An 18,854-nucleotide genomic window follows, 5' to 3' on the forward strand; every position below is an offset into this window, starting at 1 on the left:
GAGGGCCTGTTCATCCCTGCTTGCAGCTTTAATTATAATTGTTTTTTTTAATTTAAGCTTTAACTCTACTTTTCTTTTACAACAAAGTAGACATGAACTTTTCAGAGTGTTAGCTGCTATCTATTCTAGTAATGTTTTTACACATTGAAAGAAAAAGAAAAAATTATTTTATATCTAGGGTTTCTATATCTGGCGGCTCAAAACTGAACATGACGCTTCCAACATGACATTGGACTGACTGTATGCCCGTCTTCATTTGCGTCTCATTAGACATGCCATCTTCTCCAGCTAAGGTGGATTTCTTTCCTGTCAGTGAGCGTCCGACGCCTCAGAATGATTCATCAGTCAGCTGTTGGTTATTCTGCTCTCTTGTCTTATTGTCAGCTTCCTCTCAGGGCTTTCTGCTCTTTTGCTCTCTGATCTCTGGCAGGACCATCACCAACAATCTGCCAAGTGTTCCACTGCCCAGGGTTCCCAACCTGCCTCTGAACCTCCCTCAGATGCCCAGCTTCTCAGCCCCTTCCTGGATGGGGCCGCAGTGTGACAGCACGTGTGTATGGGCCAGCTGGGCGCCATCACTGCTTACTGCTCTTGACACATGCTTATTATAGCCACAAAACATACGCAAAGCGAGCCTTACAACTATTCAAATATATTTAAATCATGGGAAGATAGTGTGGGATATGTATTTGTAATGTAGCCTATTGGTAAATAATCCAAATTATCCTTTCAGTTGTTGGTCTGATGAAGCTCAGTTATTGCTATAATAAGCATTTGTGAGTTAAATGTAATTTATTATATAATAATTTTTAGCACAATCAGTCACACTTCCAATTTCAGAACCTATAAACTGCATCCATTGCATGACTGTTATGATGTGTTTCCTGTCTGTCGGCTTGGGTTGGGAATCAAATAGCTGTTTTATAAAATACCAATCTGATCTTAATACTTCAGGGGCCATAAATTGATCCACTTATATGATAAAATACGATAATAAAACGGTTGTTTGTGATTCTCATGAGTTAGTTATTTTTAATGTAGTCATGTTTAGTCTAGACCAAGTGAGTGAATTGTATGAATTTGCTACTTGTTTTACCTCATTTCTACTGAAATTGCTACTTATTGTGTTAAGTGCTTAAAATTGGTACTTGAATAAAAAAAAAAATGCTAATTTGTTTTTATTTTATATAGCTAAGGCCATTTATAAGACATTGGGCTCCTCCAAAAGCTCAAAAGAATCCTTCTTGGGACCAGAATCATTTGTTTAGAATCTGAATCACTAAGTTGCTTAGGATTCCCATCCCCATCAGAGTGTATTGATCCCGTCTGTGACATGATTGCTTGAAAATGTTTGTGTTGTGTTGATCATTTTACTGCGTTTTGTGCCAAAGTGGCTTGGTAACTGATCATTTTTGGGAGCTGTTGTTTGGCTTTTTGTTGTGCGTTTCATTGGTTAAATTGAACACCGTTATGCTTTTGGACAAGGCATTCATTTGCCAGATATTTTGTGAGCAAAATTGGTGTTGTGTTTGTATTATGACAGACAGACAAATACATAGAAACCTGTTTGTAAGATGATTCACATGGACAGCCCAGTCTCCATAAACTCATTTTTCTCTTACACGCGGAGCACCCAGGTATCACTGGTTCAATCTGTGAGCGTTTAAACCCGCTGTGAGCATGCGACGATAAACACAACACTATTTTCTCTCTACCATCGGGGGTTATCAGGGTAACGCTGTAGTATAGTGGCCTCATACACCGTCTCAAACACCTTTATCCGGGCGGAGATGTAAACAGACTCGCTCGACAAGAGAACGTCTGACAGCTACGAGAGCCTAAATAATGTCGGAAAGTTAAATTACATCCATCTCAATTAGCCTAAAGAGTGTGAACTGTAAAAGCACACCAGCTTTCAGGCCTGAAACAGTGTCTGTAGTGGGTGTAGTCCTGTGGGTGTCTGTCAGAGGGGACTCTGTGGTTAGCTGCTTGTTAGATTCGGCGAGAACTTTGTGTTCCTCCCCGGGGGAGTCTCTTCATCAGGCGAGAAACTCGTCCATTTGTTCACCCTGCCTCTTTCCTTTGCTCACTCGAGCTCGAGGCGGAGGCGCGGACCCCCGAGGGGGCCCTTACGGACCATACCGCCACTAATTAATCAAGTGGGAGCTTGTGCTCGCCCCTTTTAATTGCACAGTGGACTTTGCCAAACGATTTATTTTCCCGGACCGCCACTTGTGAAGGTAACAGTCTTTTAACAGCGAGTGGAACGAGTGGCCTTTTTTAGGTGTGCTGCTTGCGGCTGCACGTTGCTATGTCGACTAGTTGACACAGCAGTGCCGCTCCATCTGTCTCGATCGGCTAAGATCTCCTGAGTCCATTAGAACCCAGCGGAGTCGCACACAACATCAGTGGAAATTGCTGTCAATCTCGACTTCCTGTAGCTTTGGAACAACCGCTCTTAGACAGACAGTCATGTCTGATGCACTTCAGTCAGCTGGGTGCAAGAGAACCTGACTTCCACAGCACCTCTCTCGCATGATTAGTCGTTTGACTGTGCATTTTGCAATTTAGGGACTTAACTGCTCATTGCCAATAAAAGGTGTTTTTACATACAGTAGAAGTCCTCCGTCCCCTTTTTGAGTCTCTGAACCCTTTAGAAAGTGCATTTATATGAATCGATTTATCAGACATTTGTATGCAAGTGAGAAATATGTAGGGGTTACAGTAATGTGACATGTGAAATCATGTAAAATATTAATATTAATGTCAAATATATATTAATTACAAAATGTTCATTTTATAGAATATATTAAATTTAATATAATCTAAAATATGTGAATAAGTATTCAAATTTAATATTTCAGTATGTTATAATAATATGATAATTCTAAAATAGAATTTTGTTAGAAAATTTTTAATAATTATAATAATATAAAGAATATTTGATATTAATATATTAATTATAAGACTAATATTAATATACTTACAATGTATTATACATAAGATTGCAAATTAATATATTAGCTATTTAAGACTAAATATATTAATATATTACTATTTCAAATATAAAACATTCTTTTTATTTAAAGTATTATAAATATTTGTTTATAATTATGAACTTCATCAATTATAATATTTATATAATGCTATTTTATAAGCTATATAATTACTTCAATTTTATAATTCTATAATAACTTTGACGATTCAAATAAATCACACACCTGATAATGAATCAAATGTTGAAAGACCTAAAGATTAATGTTTCTGGCCAGCTGTATTCATTACTTTTGGTCTGTCTGTCTGTCATCATGTAATCTTTTAAGTAAGACAAACAATATGTTAAATAATGGAGTCACAGTCTTTTGTCTACAGTACTTTGACCTTGGCATTCATACCTTAGTTTTGCATGTTTCTTTTCTCCTTTAAAGATTTGTAATGTATTTGCTGTGGGAAATAGGGCTTTTAATTCAAGCATGTGCTGATATGTCACTATTTCTGTCTTCCTCAGTAACGGCTCGGCCACATCAGAAGATCTATTCTGGAAGCTGGATGCTCTTCAGATGTTCGTGATGGACCTGCACTGGCCAGAGCCGGAGTTCGCCAAACATCTGGAGCAGAGGCTCAAACTGATGGCTAGTGATATGATGGAGGCTTGTGTCAAAAGGTCAGCTGTTTAAGGACTAAAAAAATGGCATTCATTTTAAAGACAGGGGCTTCATGTAACTGATTTCTCCATCTCTGATGTCTAGGACCAAAGCTGCCTTTGACTCTAAAATGCAGAAATCTTGCAAGTCGACTGATTTCCGCATCCCCTTGTCTGTGTGCACAATGTTCAATGTTCTCATGGATGCCAAGAAGCAGTGCTCCAAGCTCTGTGTTCTTGACCAAGGTCAGGAGGTACGTCACAAACCTATCAGGGTTCGTCTGTACAGACACATTCATCTTCACCTTAGTAGATGTTTTTTATGAGACGTATGGTGTTCATAAAAACATCTAGTCTCTGTTCAATTAGCAGTTGGGAGTTGAAAACAAGATGGAGAACATTGAATTACGCGACTCTAATCACCCATTTGAATAGCTGTCAAACTGGCAAAGGTCTATTTATCAGTTTCTCCTTTCTCAAACTTGCTTTTGAGTTGAACTTGCGCAGGTGTTAATGGTTAGTGTGAAGCATTTTGTGCTTCCTTTCTGTGGGCGATATTATTACCAGCTCTTCTTCTGCCTAGAGAGAAGTCTCGACCAGAAAGTCCTTATGCTCCAGAGACCTTGTACAAACCACAGCCAAACCCGACACCCAGAGCTGCCTTTTTAATTTCAAACAAGCCAAATCATTATACAGGCTTCTCATTTTTATGAAAACCATGCTCCTGTTATGTCTAGATATCTAATTTTCTGTTTTTGTGTGAACATTTCACATAGCAATGTGTAGAAAGAGTAGTTTCTTCTATTAAAAAAAAAAAAACTGTAGTGAACTGATTTCAGAAATGCACCTCTTTCAAAAAATTGTTCTGTCAGCTTCTGACCAGAGAGCAAAAGATATTTTAATTATCCTTGAAAGATCTCAATTGGATAATTATGAATCAGAGTACAGTTAGGACTCACTTAAAATGTGTTCACACTAGAGACAACTCCCAATTGGTTTTTAAATCCAGATTAAATGTCACAGTTCAGTATGAGGTAAACAAACAAGAGGATTTAGACACAGTTATAGATATCACACATTTTATATGACATTACATGCATCCCATAATGAACAATGAAGAAAACTCAATTAAATCTGAATTAGCCATTCACACTGATTTCAAACTGCATTTTCAAATTGTGAATGTGGTTTAAATTGTGTTTAATATGTTTATATTTATTTGTTTGTTTGTTTATTTTGGTACCCAGGTCACAAAAAAAATTATATATTTTTGCTATGAATAAGGATAACATTTTGGTACCTTATAGTTTACATTTTAGTAGTTTCTATTTTTGTTTTGTTTTAATAATTGACTGTTTTAGCTTTTAGCTAATTAATGATCATAATTATACATCTGATGGCTGTCCATTAACCAACTCTTAGATTACTTTTCATTCAATATGTGTTTTTTTTTTTTGTCTTTTTGTTCATTGTCTTTCTTCGACTCATCCCTGCATGTCCTGCACGTTATTGCATGAACCCAAGGTTGAACAACAGTGGGTAAGTGTCCCCTCTACCGTCTCATCTCTGTGTGAACAGATAGAACTCATTGTGTGCAATTAACTCTTAACGGGATAGTTCATCCTTAAAATAAAAGTGTCATCATTTACTCATGTCTTATTTGGGAACCAAATAACATGGATTTCCATTGTATGAACAAATACTCAGTAAAACATTTTCAGAATGTCAAAAATGAGTGGAACCTCTTGTTAACACACTTGTGTTATTTGAATTTGAAATGATTTTGGTTATAGAAACAACCTCAGATTTGATCACTGCCGTCTCTTTCTCTTCTTCATATTTAGTGCACATGTAGATGTATGAAAGCTTCTCAAATACCAGTAAACTATTTGTTTTTGTTAAACTAATTATTTTCTGAATTGTGCTGTCTTAGTCAATACTACTCTTTTCCAGTCCTAAAAAAAAAAAAAAAAAAAAAATCAGGCGCTAACTTTACGAAAAAAAAAAAAAGATTCATTTTCTCCAACAGTAACACTTAAAGTATGTGGCCTTGTGCGGCGAGATAGTCACACGGCTGCGAGAAACCGCCACTTTTAATTCCACTTACTTCTTAGTATTGGGTTAAAAGGTATTTCTCAACACTCAACTGATTTTCCTTCACACAGGATTGAATTTAATGGCCAACAGTGTGTGTTTGTGAAAGACTTTATTTAAAAACAATGAAAAGATTATTTTACCCGAGTTTGCCTGCCGCTTTATTTTCTAAATACAAGGTTATGCTTTATAAGCTGCCATCTCGCTGAAGTGACTCTGAAGTGGATGACTACCAGATAAATGTTGTCAAAAGAAATTATTGTTCTTTTGGTTTTCACACACATGGCAAAGACCTCCCTATTTAATCGGCACTAATGCAAAAAATAAGAGCCCTCGCCGTTTAGCCGTATAAAAAGCAAACATGGAAGTGTTAATTGAGGTAAAAAGTCCTCAAGATTCTCCTAAAATGCCATTTATGAAAAAGCTGCCATTTTGCACGCAGGGAAAAAAGGGTGAAAAGAAAATTAGGGCTGCTGACAGTGACCTCTTAGCACCCTCAATTTGTCACCGATCTGCACGCATTGTTGATTGAAATTTTTAATTTGGGTGTCCTTTAGATTCACCATGAATGGCCATTGTTGGCGGAGATGAACTCCTGCTTGCAGCGCATGCAGGCGAAGGCATCTATTCAACGCGCCCAAATGGATGCGCTCTCTCTCTCTCACACACCCCCAAGCCCTCGCTTTCTCCTTCCTACTCTCCCTCTCGCCTCTTTTCCACAAAATAGGTGAATAAGACTTATCAGACATGAAATGGCGGATAAATTGAATGTAGTGTGAGCCTTTGGTCGCCGCAGCTGGACGGGTTCTTTAGAAAAACACAAGGCTGCCCTAATTGTGGCCGCACAAAAATTCCTTTGCCCTAAACGAGAGCAGGAATGCCATTCACCGGAATAATGGGCCTAATAGCTGCTTAACTCAGCCCTGTTACACAGGGAGGATTTTTCCCTCTGCCGAAATAAGTCTTTGTGAGCATGTTGTTCTTTTAGGATGCCTCGCGATCCATGCGTTTCCTGTCATGCCTGTTGTATTTGTTGATGTTTCTCCTCCTCTTCTTGTCCTACAGCAGCAGTACCACTCAAAAATCGATGTCTTGATCGATGAGGCCTTTAAGGATATGATCTCCTCCTTGGTCTCAAAGGTACTCCGAAAAAGCCATTGTCTCAGCTTCTTTTAAGCCTTTTTGCCTTCTTTTGGCTTTTCCCCATTCGTTTCAGCTGGCCTTCACTGCAAGCAACTCGAAAATCATCAATGTTTCGGGAAACGTTATATCTGTTGTACCTTTTCAGCGAATGCTACTTTGTCCTAAATTGCTAATTGTTGCTTGTGCTAAAGGCGTATGTGCTTGTCACGCAAACATACTTCTTTGCTTTCACAGTTTGCAGCTGTTCTGGATGGGGTGTTGTCCAAAATCTCACGATATGATGAGGGAACATTCTTCTCCTCCATCCTGTCTTTCACAGTGAGTATTTTCACATTTATCCCACCCACACCCCTTTCCAGGATCTCATTTCATACATTAAATGAGCCAAAGATATTCAGCAGGTATTTTGTTTTAAAGGTAAAAGCAGCAGCCAAATATGTGGATGTCCCAGTAAGTGTCATTTTGGACATAAATGTGCACGATACCCGCATGCCCCATGTGGATATTTTTGCATGCTGCTTTGCATTTTTGTTTGTGTGTGTGTGTGTGTTTTATTATTTACTTAGGGAAACAGATTCTCTATTCAGCTTTGCCAAGCATTTCCATCTTGCTTTGTTTTTAATATTTAAAAAGGCTTAATGTGTATTATTACTTAACACAATTATATATTTTTTTATCATTTGCGATTCATGGCCAAATGAAAGCAGGACTGGAGCGTCTATCAGAGCTGGCTGAGCAAGACTAATTAGCAACCCGATTGGCTTAAAATCGGTCTCACGATCTGCCACAGTGTTGACAATGGGCCGTCACAAGCAGAAAAAGATGCTAATGAATCACCGGGAACCAGCACTGTTCAGAGCGCAGACAGTGAGCAAGCAGAAAGAAACTAACACAGGGTGAGGGAAAGACTGAGTAATCACATGACCTCCTGAACCGCGACCACAGTATTACAGAAGGGCTTTCTGAATAAAAACATTACCAACTAATCATTCCAGTTAGTTCCGTGACTAATATCAGACTAGATTTTGTGTTCATACATACGCCACTGTTCAGAAACTTGAGGAGACATTTCTAAAAGCAATCTGTCATGCTCACAAAGGGTGTCACATGAAATGTATAAATGTCATTTCTTTAGATGATATAAACCCTAATTTAAAAATACACACACACACACATATATATGAATGATACCTTTTCTCAAAACTAGCTCTTCTAGACTCTTTGAACAAGAACTAGACCTGGATTAAATTTACAGACGTTTTTTTGTTTAGTGCTGGTTTTGGGGGGGAATTTGTGGAATGAAATTTAAACATTGTAAAATGTTCAACAAGGCTGAGAGAACTATATTTTTTGGCAGATGAAAGCATTATCAAATAAGCCAAAATACTTAATATGCAAACAGACAAAGGCCAGGAATGTTTGGATTTCCACAGAATTGGAACACCCGTTATTAAAGGTTTTTCTGTGGCATTTTGTGAATGCAGAGTCCATGATGGCCAAAGCTTAATCAAAGAGTGATTTTAGTGGATGTATGAAGTCATGAACTGAGAAATCAAAATTTCCTTGATGTTTTGACATCATTGTACTATACAAACATCCTGTAAGTTTCAGAACTCAAAACTTTCTTATTAGTCTAAAAACAGCATATATTGAAGCCAATCTGCCAAAATAACTGCTTGCCACTTTATGACGTAATAGTGTGGCTAAACCCCACCTCCAAAGAAGATCAACGCCTGCTTCTACATCACTGCTTGTTTAGCCCCGCCCACCAATTCGCTCATGTAGTGTAAATAACGAGAGAAGCAAACGCAGGTCTACACAGAAACCAAACGATAAAAGATGCTCCAAAAACCACAAGATGTCCTTCTGATCTCAACGTTAGAAAAGAGCAGATGCAGTTTCAGATCACGTCAGTAAGAACTTGGTCCTTTGCTGACTTAATTTTACCATGGATTTGTTTACAAACAAGGCAAAATTAGACACAGGTTTTTCCGAAAGATTGAAACTAAAAGACAATGCTGTGCCAAATATATTGGATCCGAAAGTAATATTGCACCACACAAGTGTGAGTAACTTTTTATTACATGTTCACTATTGCTTTTGATATGTACTGAGTATTTATGCGTTTTTAATCTACAATCCTCCACGCTTATTCAAACAGAGTGTTCCGATGAGAGTCAAAATAGGACAGAAAAATTATGTTTTTTGATGTAAAAATCTTGATAACCTTATAAGTGGCCATCATAGAACAATGCAAAATTAGTACAAACAGAATAGTTTTTGACTTAATTTTAAAAAGTTTATCAACTGTTTTATCTTTTAAAACTTAAAAGCTATTTTTAAGGTTTTTTTAAATGTTCAAACTTGTTTTGGTATTTTATCATGTGAAATAACATTCATACATACAGTTAAGTGCGACTTGTGTGTCTACTTGATTTTGCAACTTTAAAAGTTTCACTTTTGTTTTATCATTTGCAACTTCAAAAATCTTTCAAAACTTTACACTTTTTGAAATGTGTTTGCTATTTCTCTTGAAAAAGATTACAATTAATTTTATATTTTATCTAATGCGATAATATGCATAGATATTTATGTGCGACTTAAGTGTCTAAATTCATTGTGTTGATTTTGAACCAGTTTCCTGTCACTTTATAATTTGCATCTTAATTTTTTTAAACCTAAAAGTTTTACTTTAAAAGTGTGCTAGTGCTGTATTTCTTTTAAAACATTACTCTTGATTTGATATTTTGTCTAATGCATTAACATTCATTAATATTTACATATGACCTAAGTGACTAAATACATTTTGTTTTGATTTTAAACAGTTTATCTTTTGTTTTGTCATTGGCAAAAAAAAAAAAAAAAAAAAACGTAAAAATTAAAAAGTTTAAAAGTGTGCTTGTTCTATATTTCATTAAAAATATTAAAGTTGTTTAAATGGTTTCTATAATACATTTATAACATTTATACATATTTACAAGTGACTTACATGCCTGAATATACAATTTGTCTTGATTTTGAACTGTTTTCATATAATTAGCAACTTGAAAAAATATACATTATTTAAACTTCAAAAGTATGTTTGTGCTATGAAACCAATGCAGTGGCATTCATATATAAATAGAATTTCTAAATGCTTTTTTACGTTTACTCATTCATTTCATACTTAACAATGTCTAACACGCTTGTGTTATTCTTCTTTCAAATTAATGATACTCTGTGTGATATTTTGTATTTACTGGTTTTCAGGCGTGACTTAAGTGTCCAAATACTTTTTGGGACCACTGTACAAAGCACACCGACAAAATTAAGAACAGAAAAGTCAGTCAAACCCTACACATCCACACCCCATCGCTCCACCCGAGCTCTTGGCTTTAGCTCCCCGAGGTGTGCAGCGAGTGAACACCCCATCTCCCCATCAGATTATAACGTAACCACCACCATGCGCTTTTGTGCAGAAGGAACGCTGCTCCAAGTAAGCCCTTTTCTCAGCTCCTGCTGAAGCTGGAGGTGGGGGGGAGAGAACCTGGCTATGGTCTGGCCTTTGGCACTGAACATTTCTGGACTCTTGTCACGAAAGGTTAAGCTCCTCTGCTCCTTTGTGAAGGCTGCCATTCAAGCGCCTGGGCTTTCTGGCGAGACGCCCTCCCGATAGCGCTCTGTTAACACACTCATTCACACATTCACACCCACGGCTCGAATCTGCACTCACATTAGTGTTACCACAACAAAGTATTTACTCAAAACTTGCACAAACGCACTTCACATGCTCTCTACTTTGGTACCGCACACACACACGCGCTCCCACACACCTGCACCTGGACAGTGAATGAGGCAGTGGCAGGAAGCCAGGATAGCAGCTCTGTGTAATTACTGCACATTTTGTCTCCCCTTCCCTTTCTCCTCTGTTTGCCATCCACGCCATTTATCCACTTAGCTTAACCAGTCATTAACCTGGCCTTAATCGCACCGTCCCATACCTCTCTATTTATTCTCATTCACACTCTGCCCACACCCAACCGTCATGGCATTGTCTGGTCTGACGGATCGGGCCTGTCCCTTGGTCCTCCGGTTGGATTTTGTGAGAGAAGATCGTGTTTTTGTCTGCTTATCAGTCCATCACAGGCTTTGTCATCCTGTCAGAGAGATGGAAGGAAGGGCATTGGGTTAAAAAGACCCTGTCTTGTTTCCACCCAAGTGCCTTTTATGGGGTCGCAGGTGATTGCCATGATACATCAGCAATTATGTGCTTGGTTCCGCACAGGAAGTGGCAGGTTTCTGCCCTTCATGATAATATAATATGTCTGTGAAGACCTCTGAAGCCCTCTTCCTCAACATGACATGAAGTCCTCTTGAGATCCCAGTTGTATTTGATCAACTGCTGTTTGTCTGGATCTCAGCCGACTGTGGATGCAGTCAGGAGGTTATAATGTATAGTCCAATAAGTGTTGAATGAAATGTTTGAATGTGTTGCTGTCCAGTATTGGGGAGTTGATATCTTCCTACAATTAAGGACGTTACTACATAGACTAACTTGTATTAGTAGCATGACAGTTTTCCACTATTACAGGAAACGTTTTTACATCAAGTTGCATGTGCAAATTTACAGCAGAGTGATGGAATAATAAGGTCCTCGTATATAATGTCCAGTTCATTGTAAAGAATCAGTTCAAAACCAGATTGGATCCCTTGTTGAGTCCTTGTACAGACGTCCATTCACATTGCGTTTGACCGCTTAATTAGCTGTATGTCACGTCACAATTGTTTTAAGTGTTTTTGGTTTTATTAGTATTGAGTCTGTTCAATTCAATGATTATCCTGATGTTGTTAGATAAATATATATTGGAATATATCAAATCATATACACATTGCCAATCAAAGTTTGGGGTCAGTAAGATTTTTGGTAAGGTTTTAAAAACCCAAGAGTTTCAAAATAGCTTCAGCACACTGGTTCTGTCACATCATTGGACCTTCATTCTGTCATGTGACCAACACACAAACTCACAAGAAGAGAGGCCTGACAAGAACAGGAGGTTGACGTTTAGGTGTCTCTTTGCTCTCTAATGGGCCCCATAATAAAAAGGGAGTTTTCCAGCAATCAAGCCCTCGAGCTATGTCAGCCCTTGAGTCATGGGTGGGAAACATGTCACAGCAATTACAGCACCAATAGGACACAGGTTTTAACAGCTGCAGTGTGAATAGAAATATTTTTCCAGAGGTAAAAGGATTGCTTTTAATGGGGTATAAGTGTCGCAGATGCTTTTTGGTACTAGTTTTTATAAATATTTAACGTTTACAAGTGTTTTTATTTTTTTAAACATCATTCAGCAGGCAGAGATGGTGGTCGTGAAAGAAGCATCATATAAAAGCAAATAATTTTAGTTAACAATGTCACTGCAGAAATACCAGCTCTTATTTATTAATAATAATAATTGTCATCATATTTTTTTAAATGTCTCTCTTCTTCAATTCATAAAAGAATATACAATAAAGGCCAATTCACACCAAGAAGTATAACACTAATGATATTTATAGTAGCGTAAACATTATACGCAAATGCTGCAGTTATTGGTATAATAAGAATAAAGTATTAGAATAATCTGGTCTTGTGATCTCAAAGTGGCTGTGACCATGAGGTGACCCGCTCCTATGTAGAATAAAACAGCTTTTACTCTGCCACTGATCTGACTGATGTTGCGTCCAAAATATTGCACATTTCTTTAGATTCAAAATGTTTTACTTAGTCCACCTTTATGAAAATAAAGTTTGAATGGCTCAGTATAAATCATTGGCATGTTTTCTGGCAAAATTTGCTTTGCATCAAAAAACAAATGAAGACTCAGGATGAATTAATCAATGCTAACTTTGAATCCATCGCCTTCAACAGAAACCCGGTATGGATCTAGCAGATACCTACATCACCTTTGTACGACAGAATCAGGATATTCTGCGAGACCGTGTGAACGACGAGATGTACACTGAAAAGATATTTGACGTAAGTTCCTGGCAGTCACAGAACACACTATACATGAGATTCAGTTTCGCCCAACTGCTTTCAGACACCATAGACACAGAAATGTTTCATTGTAAGTCTAAAGATCAATGCAAAGCCAGCAGAATTACTTCAAGCAAGTCATGAATGGACATTCCAACATTGCATTCTGTTCCTTTATTAATCGGTCTCGGTTCTTTTTCAACTGCGTTCCCACCCCATTTCCTCAGCTGTGGGTATTGTAAAGCCAAGGCCATTGGAGGTGAGAAGGGGTGGGGAAAGTTTTTGTAGGAAGAGGCAATGAGGCCTCACCAAGAGCACTCATCAGCCTACTGTGACCACTTCCAGTGCCTGAGCACTCACCCGGGGCGCCTGTTGACCTGTTTACTCTCAAACAACATTGAGAGAGAGGTAGAAGGCGCAAATGCATACGTCTCGCTCCTTAATTTTGTTTAGAACACACTGCTCATCCTTCCAATCTGCTTTCAGAGACACCAGATCTATATAACGGCGCAAACACTCAAGAGGTTGTACACACAACCCTCCCGCCCCTATAAATCCTGAGCAGATTGCCTTCGAAAATGTCCTATTCCGAGCCAGATTGGAGAGAAGCAGTGTTTGATGTCTTCTCTTGATTTATTAGACCTTTGCTGAGGCTGCCGATAGAGACAGGCAGGCGGGATAGAGGTGCCCTGCACACCAGCTGCCCCTAATGTGTGTCACACGCACACAGTCATGCCCCAAGAGCGAGCCGAGAGAAGGGCCGCCGTGTGTCACCGCAGAAACTTCCTCATCAACCTGAGCCTGTGTGTGCGGTGCATCTCAAGTCTTAAGAATCCATCGGTTTCAAAACATTTAATCTAACTTGTGTCTCTGGACAACTAAAGGTTTGGACGTGAATATATTTGAGTGTTTCTTCTTAAGGACGAGCCGCTGCACCATTCAGTGTTGTGTTGCGAAGGCACTCAAGGAAATAAGAAAATCAGTCTCTGCATGCCCTTGCAGGCTGTGGTCTGTTTGTCCAGGGCGCTAAATCACTGTGATTAGCGGAGCGAGGAGGTTTGCACGGCGAGGGGCCGCGGCCCTCAGCCTGGTCACAGGTGTGGAGGCTGCCCTCCCCTGCCTCCCTAATGAACCAGACAAGTGGACACTTACGCGTGTGATTACCAACGGAGATTCGTCTGATATGAAGAAATGCCTTGCCATTCTTTCACCTCCAACAATTAGAGCACAGTCATCTGTTTCCCAACCAGCCTAAGTGCTTTAATTAAGTGGCGTCTCATCTTTCCGTTTTGCCCGCTTTTTGTTAACGGCTGTAGCGGACTTTGCTGATTATTTGACTGCTGTTTGGATTCATTTACGCTCCCGTCACAAATTTGGACGTGTTAAAGTAAAGCCTGACTTTAAATTACATGGGAAGCTCAATAACAACGGGTCTAAGTGTTGTATTTCACCAGTAAACATGAATCTGTCATCATGCACTTGTGCGATTGCATGAAATAATATAGTAAGCACCTGCTGCACAATAAAATCTCAGTCTCTTTAAGTTTTTGACCACGTGAGCTAATGATTTCCAAAATGAAATTACCAGGCTGAACGCAAACACAAGCTGGTGTCAGAGGTTCTCGCGCAAAACCGATTCACAGTCTGAACGCCGCCGATTAAAGAACCGGCTTCATTCATAGAAAAGACCAGTAATTATATAAGGTGTCCCTGTGTGAAGTAAAATGTGATCTAAAGGTGTAAGGTGACACCTTTATATGCAGATTCAAGTGTTAGCTCTGTAATTAGTAGATTTGGTATCTTTAAGTTTATTATTATGTGCAAACACGACCTCAGATGATACTTGGGGCACCAGAAGATACTTCTTGTAAGTTCAGTAATGACAAATTAAGTAATGAATATTTAATACGCTGAATAGGTAGCCAACGGTTTCTTGCAGGTTCTTTGCTAAAAAAAAAAAAAAATGTATGTGAAGCTTGAGTTTTAAAAGAAATAATTTTTGAGGACTGCAAAATACAGAGCACGGATGTGAAATTCATGCACCGTGTTTCTTTTTATTTACTTAAAGTACTGAGGGTTTTTTGCATCACATTTCTATCCGCACCAAGGTTTATCTCTGTCTTTCTCTCATGCACAGCAATGGTACTGCTCTTTGATGAAGGCGGTGTGCGCCTGGCTGACGGACAGACTCGACCAGCAGCTGCATGTTTACCAACTCAAAACTCTCATCAAGATTGTCAAGGTAAAAAAAAAAAGAATACAGCGTGAAGTTTTTGTTCGAAACACTGTTGATGCTAATTGACCGTGACAAGAGTGTCAAGTTCAGCTTGGCTGCACAACGAATTCCATTACCATGAGAATGAGAGATTAATTAGTACACAAGTGCCATTTCAGGCGAATCCTGATGTATGAGAAGTCAAAAAGTAAAATGTACGTGTCCTTAAACTACTTCATTGTTCTCCGTCTTTATTTTTGTCGTACAGAAGTCGTACCGTGACTTCAGGCTGCAGGGCGTGTTAGACACCACATTGAACAACAAGACCTACGAGACCGTTTACAACCGTCTCACTATCGAGGAAGCCACGGCGGCCGTGTCGGCCACAGACGGTCTGCAGGGCATTACCATGAGGGACAGTGATGAAGAGGAGGGTTAACATCCCATCTGCTGGACAGTCATAAACTTGATATGAAGAGGTCTGATTCCAGCTCTCCTGATTGGAGATCACGCTTCATGCTCCCTAGCCAGTGCTGCACTGCCCTCTTGTCTAAGCCGATTTCACCATGCTTGTATAAAACTATCATTGGCCACTTTACAGACAGCTAAAGTGTCTCCGTCGTTCTGTATTTGATGTGCAGTGATACGGTGGCTCATCCCAAGGCAAGCTCGAATAGCGGGAAGCACTTGTAGGCACAAAATTCCCCACAAAGAACCAGGCGATGATTTGTAAGTGTATCGTGGACACTTTGTACCACAGTGAAAACTATAAATACAGAGCGTGAGGGAAGTAGTGTCTGCTTATATGCTTTTTTTTTTTCTTGCATCAGCTTCAGATCCTCAGGCCAAAGCTCTAAATATGATGGATGAAATGCTAGTTGTTCACTGTAGTAAAGTCGTGACACTGTTCCACTCAATAGCTATGAATTCACATTCAGATTCTTCTGTTGAAATAACCGCCGAGTCTGTCATGTATAGTATGCTGTCGATGTCCAACTATGTTTCAGATGAAAGAAAATGACACTGGGTTTTAATGAGAGCTGTATATTTCTAGTCCTTGTGCACCTGAGATTGCCCAGGTGTCTTTAAGTGTTAGGCTACAATAAAAGTGTTTTTAATGTCACTTCTCTGGTCTTTTTTTTTTTTGCATGAAATTATATGACGCACATAAAGGCTAAGTAGCCTCGAAATGAAACAATTAAAAATGCATTTAAACAACAAAAAGCTTTTTAAGGGTAATAAAAAAAAATGTATCATTTTTAGATTTACATTTATACATTTGGAAAAAAAAAATTAAAAACTTTAAATGCAATTTTAGTTTGTTTATTCAAGCATTACACATTTATTAATGCTTGAATGTGATCTCCTTACATATTCAACATTTGATTTTATTTAGATCTCGTTTCAGTCACTATTAAAAGTTAGCCCAATTTACTGGTCTTGGGTCTCAAACCCATTTAGTGTGCGGTTTACTATATGTTCTTTTCAGCATCACCTTAAATGGCCCTTTTCTTTGTTGTGCATTATATTAAACAAACAAATCAGAAAGAAAGAAATGGAATTCTATTCATAGGAATCTATTACTAGAATAGCTTACTACAATCCTGTTCATTCTAGACGTCTACACTAAATAAGACGGGTCACGAGTTAACATAATTAGTAAATTCTGGGTTTGCTAAATAAAACGTCGAATGAAATATAAAAATAGACTGTTTAAGCTAAAGTATGAAACATTTACCTAGTGTAACGGTTTCGCTTGCTGTTTGAGTCGGGTACATGAGACGTTTTATTTAAACTGCATTTAAAATGATTTCAGCTTTATATGTAGTGTTATGGTCGGGGTGGGGGGTGAATGAAGATAATGGGATAAAATAAATGCTTTTATTATAATTATTATTATTTTTCAAATATGATATTATAAATGTCTAGTCTTCACTGTCAGAAATCGCGACTGTGAGGTAATTTCTGTAATCCAATCATATTGTATTTATTATCCTACTGAAATTAGCTTTGCATGTAGCTTTAGCAAATGCAACCAACAAATTAAATGCATATCATCATTTACCGTCATATCAAATAACTAATAATTTGACTTTCAATAAAAATGTAACTCTCTCGAAATGAGCTAAACCGAGTTTTATCGACACATATAACCTATATATTTCTCATTTTCAGATTACTGCTTGATTGAACGTATTTTTGTATTTAAGGGTGACGAAAAAAACATTACAAACGTTAAGCAAAACGAAACAAACAATAAGATGTATTTGTGCCGTGATATGATTACAGAGGATTTCTTTTCTCGTTCCGCCTTCGCCCAGCTGAAGAAATCTGAGGAGCAGCCCATGACAACAGTGAGGCGCCTGCTTATTATGTGAAAAAAAGCTCCAAATTGCTAGTTATTCGACACCCATCTGCTTCCAATTGAACAGCACTCAAAATTAGCAATGTCCTAAAGTCGCCCTGAAAACACAAACATTTTAGCGCATTTATTTTACCGCCGAGCGTCAATAGCCATTGTATAAAATCTGTATTATGTAGGCCTAGCCTATATTTGAGAATAAATATGCCTACTAATAAACATAAAATATTTTAAAGCCACGACTTGTCATCGACGCACTCATTTTGCATTTATATGTTACCTTTAAACAGAATAATCCTTCACGAAAAATGTCTTCGCATCAAATGAGTGTCAAATGGGTTTCACACCGAGCTTCCGCTTCTGATCTCTCCTTGTGCGCGCGGAGTGACTGTGGCGCGCGCCTCTCTCACTCTCTCTCGTGGCATGATCTCAGCTCTTTGGAGGCGTTTTGCTGTTAATACCTCTCGTTTGGCGCACAATTCCCAGATGAATGTCCTCACGAGTTTGCGTTTGAAAACGAAGGTCGTCTGATGCGAAATTTCGCTTTTTATAATGCTTTTTTTTCTGTGCGTGTGAGGTGGCGCGCGATGGCAAATCTATGGTCGCGTGAAGTTTCACTAATGAGACGCAAAAGCATAACAAATAATTATTTCTTATAATTTACATTAAATTATTTGTACACACAATAGGGGAACACTGTGAATTCACTGTAGGCTCGATCAGATAACAGCTGTTGCTGGAATCAGCGCTTAAACACTGGAGACTGTTGTGACACGAACACCAACAGTTTAACCAATTAAATATTAACTACAGGGGGACAGCTACGATCATACATGGCCAACAGCCCCTGAGGTCACATTATAAGACTTCATATAAAAATAGAAATTAACAGAACAATATACACTCGCCTAAATTTACTTCAATGGGCTACTGTTAAAAGGCTATTAGTATTTGTTTCGATTTTTATCATTAGCCTTTTTTTATTAATTATTCCTATCTAATATAGTCTATCCAATATATTTTCTTAAATATTTTCTATTTTTTGTTACATTTAAATATAGTTTAACAAGTAAACGTAATTACCACAACATATTGCAAAAAAAAAAAAAAAAATTCTATAGTATTACAAATCACAGTTTTATGGTTTCTAGCAACAGTTTTAGGAAAACGTTGTAGATTTGAAAATTAATTTACATCTGAAAAATATGAGATTATTACATCCAGAAAACACTGACGTTTAAACAAAATCGCCAAATCCAAATATCGTGTCCGTTCAGTGTATTTCAGTCTTAATATGCGTTCGCTTTAATTCAAATAAAACATTTTTTATAAATAAACAAACAAACAAAAAGTAAACAGTCCTGAATAAAGTATGTGCTATTATAATATCGCCTTCCAGTCC

At 38.0% G+C, this 18,854-nt stretch overlaps 1 protein-coding gene across 1 annotated transcript; it reads left to right on the forward strand.

Moving 5' to 3' along the window:
• Positions 1–257: 257 nt before the first annotated feature.
• On the forward strand, positions 258–16,213 carry LOC127951857 (calcium-dependent secretion activator 2-like). The gene is made up of 10 exons (XM_052549936.1): positions 258–550; positions 3,509–3,664; positions 3,750–3,897; positions 5,168–5,182; positions 6,803–6,877; positions 7,115–7,198; positions 7,298–7,330; positions 12,768–12,875; positions 15,013–15,117; positions 15,359–16,213. The coding sequence occupies exons 1-10, from the start codon at positions 273–275 to the stop codon at positions 15,527–15,529; spliced, it is 1,173 nt and encodes a 390-aa protein (XP_052405896.1). The 5' UTR covers positions 258–272; the 3' UTR covers positions 15,530–16,213.
• The last annotated feature ends 2,641 nt before the right edge of the window (positions 16,214–18,854 follow it).

This window comes from Carassius gibelio, chromosome B3 (genome assembly GCF_023724105.1).
Source record: "Carassius gibelio isolate Cgi1373 ecotype wild population from Czech Republic chromosome B3, carGib1.2-hapl.c, whole genome shotgun sequence".
Taxonomy (NCBI): domain Eukaryota; kingdom Metazoa; phylum Chordata; class Actinopteri; order Cypriniformes; family Cyprinidae; genus Carassius; species Carassius gibelio.

Bases quoted from the DNA above. Each gene is read 5' to 3' on its own strand.
- LOC127951857 (XM_052549936.1), top strand. From the start codon at position 273: ATGCCATCTTCTCCAGCTAAGGTGGATTTCTTTCCTGTCAGTGAGCGT. The intron at 7,331-12,767 runs GTAAGTGTCATT...CGCCTTCAACAG, and splicing joins CCAAATATGTGGATGTCCCA to AAACCCGGTATGGATCTAGC. The intron at 12,876-15,012 runs GTAAGTTCCTGG...TCTCATGCACAG, and splicing joins ACACTGAAAAGATATTTGAC to CAATGGTACTGCTCTTTGAT.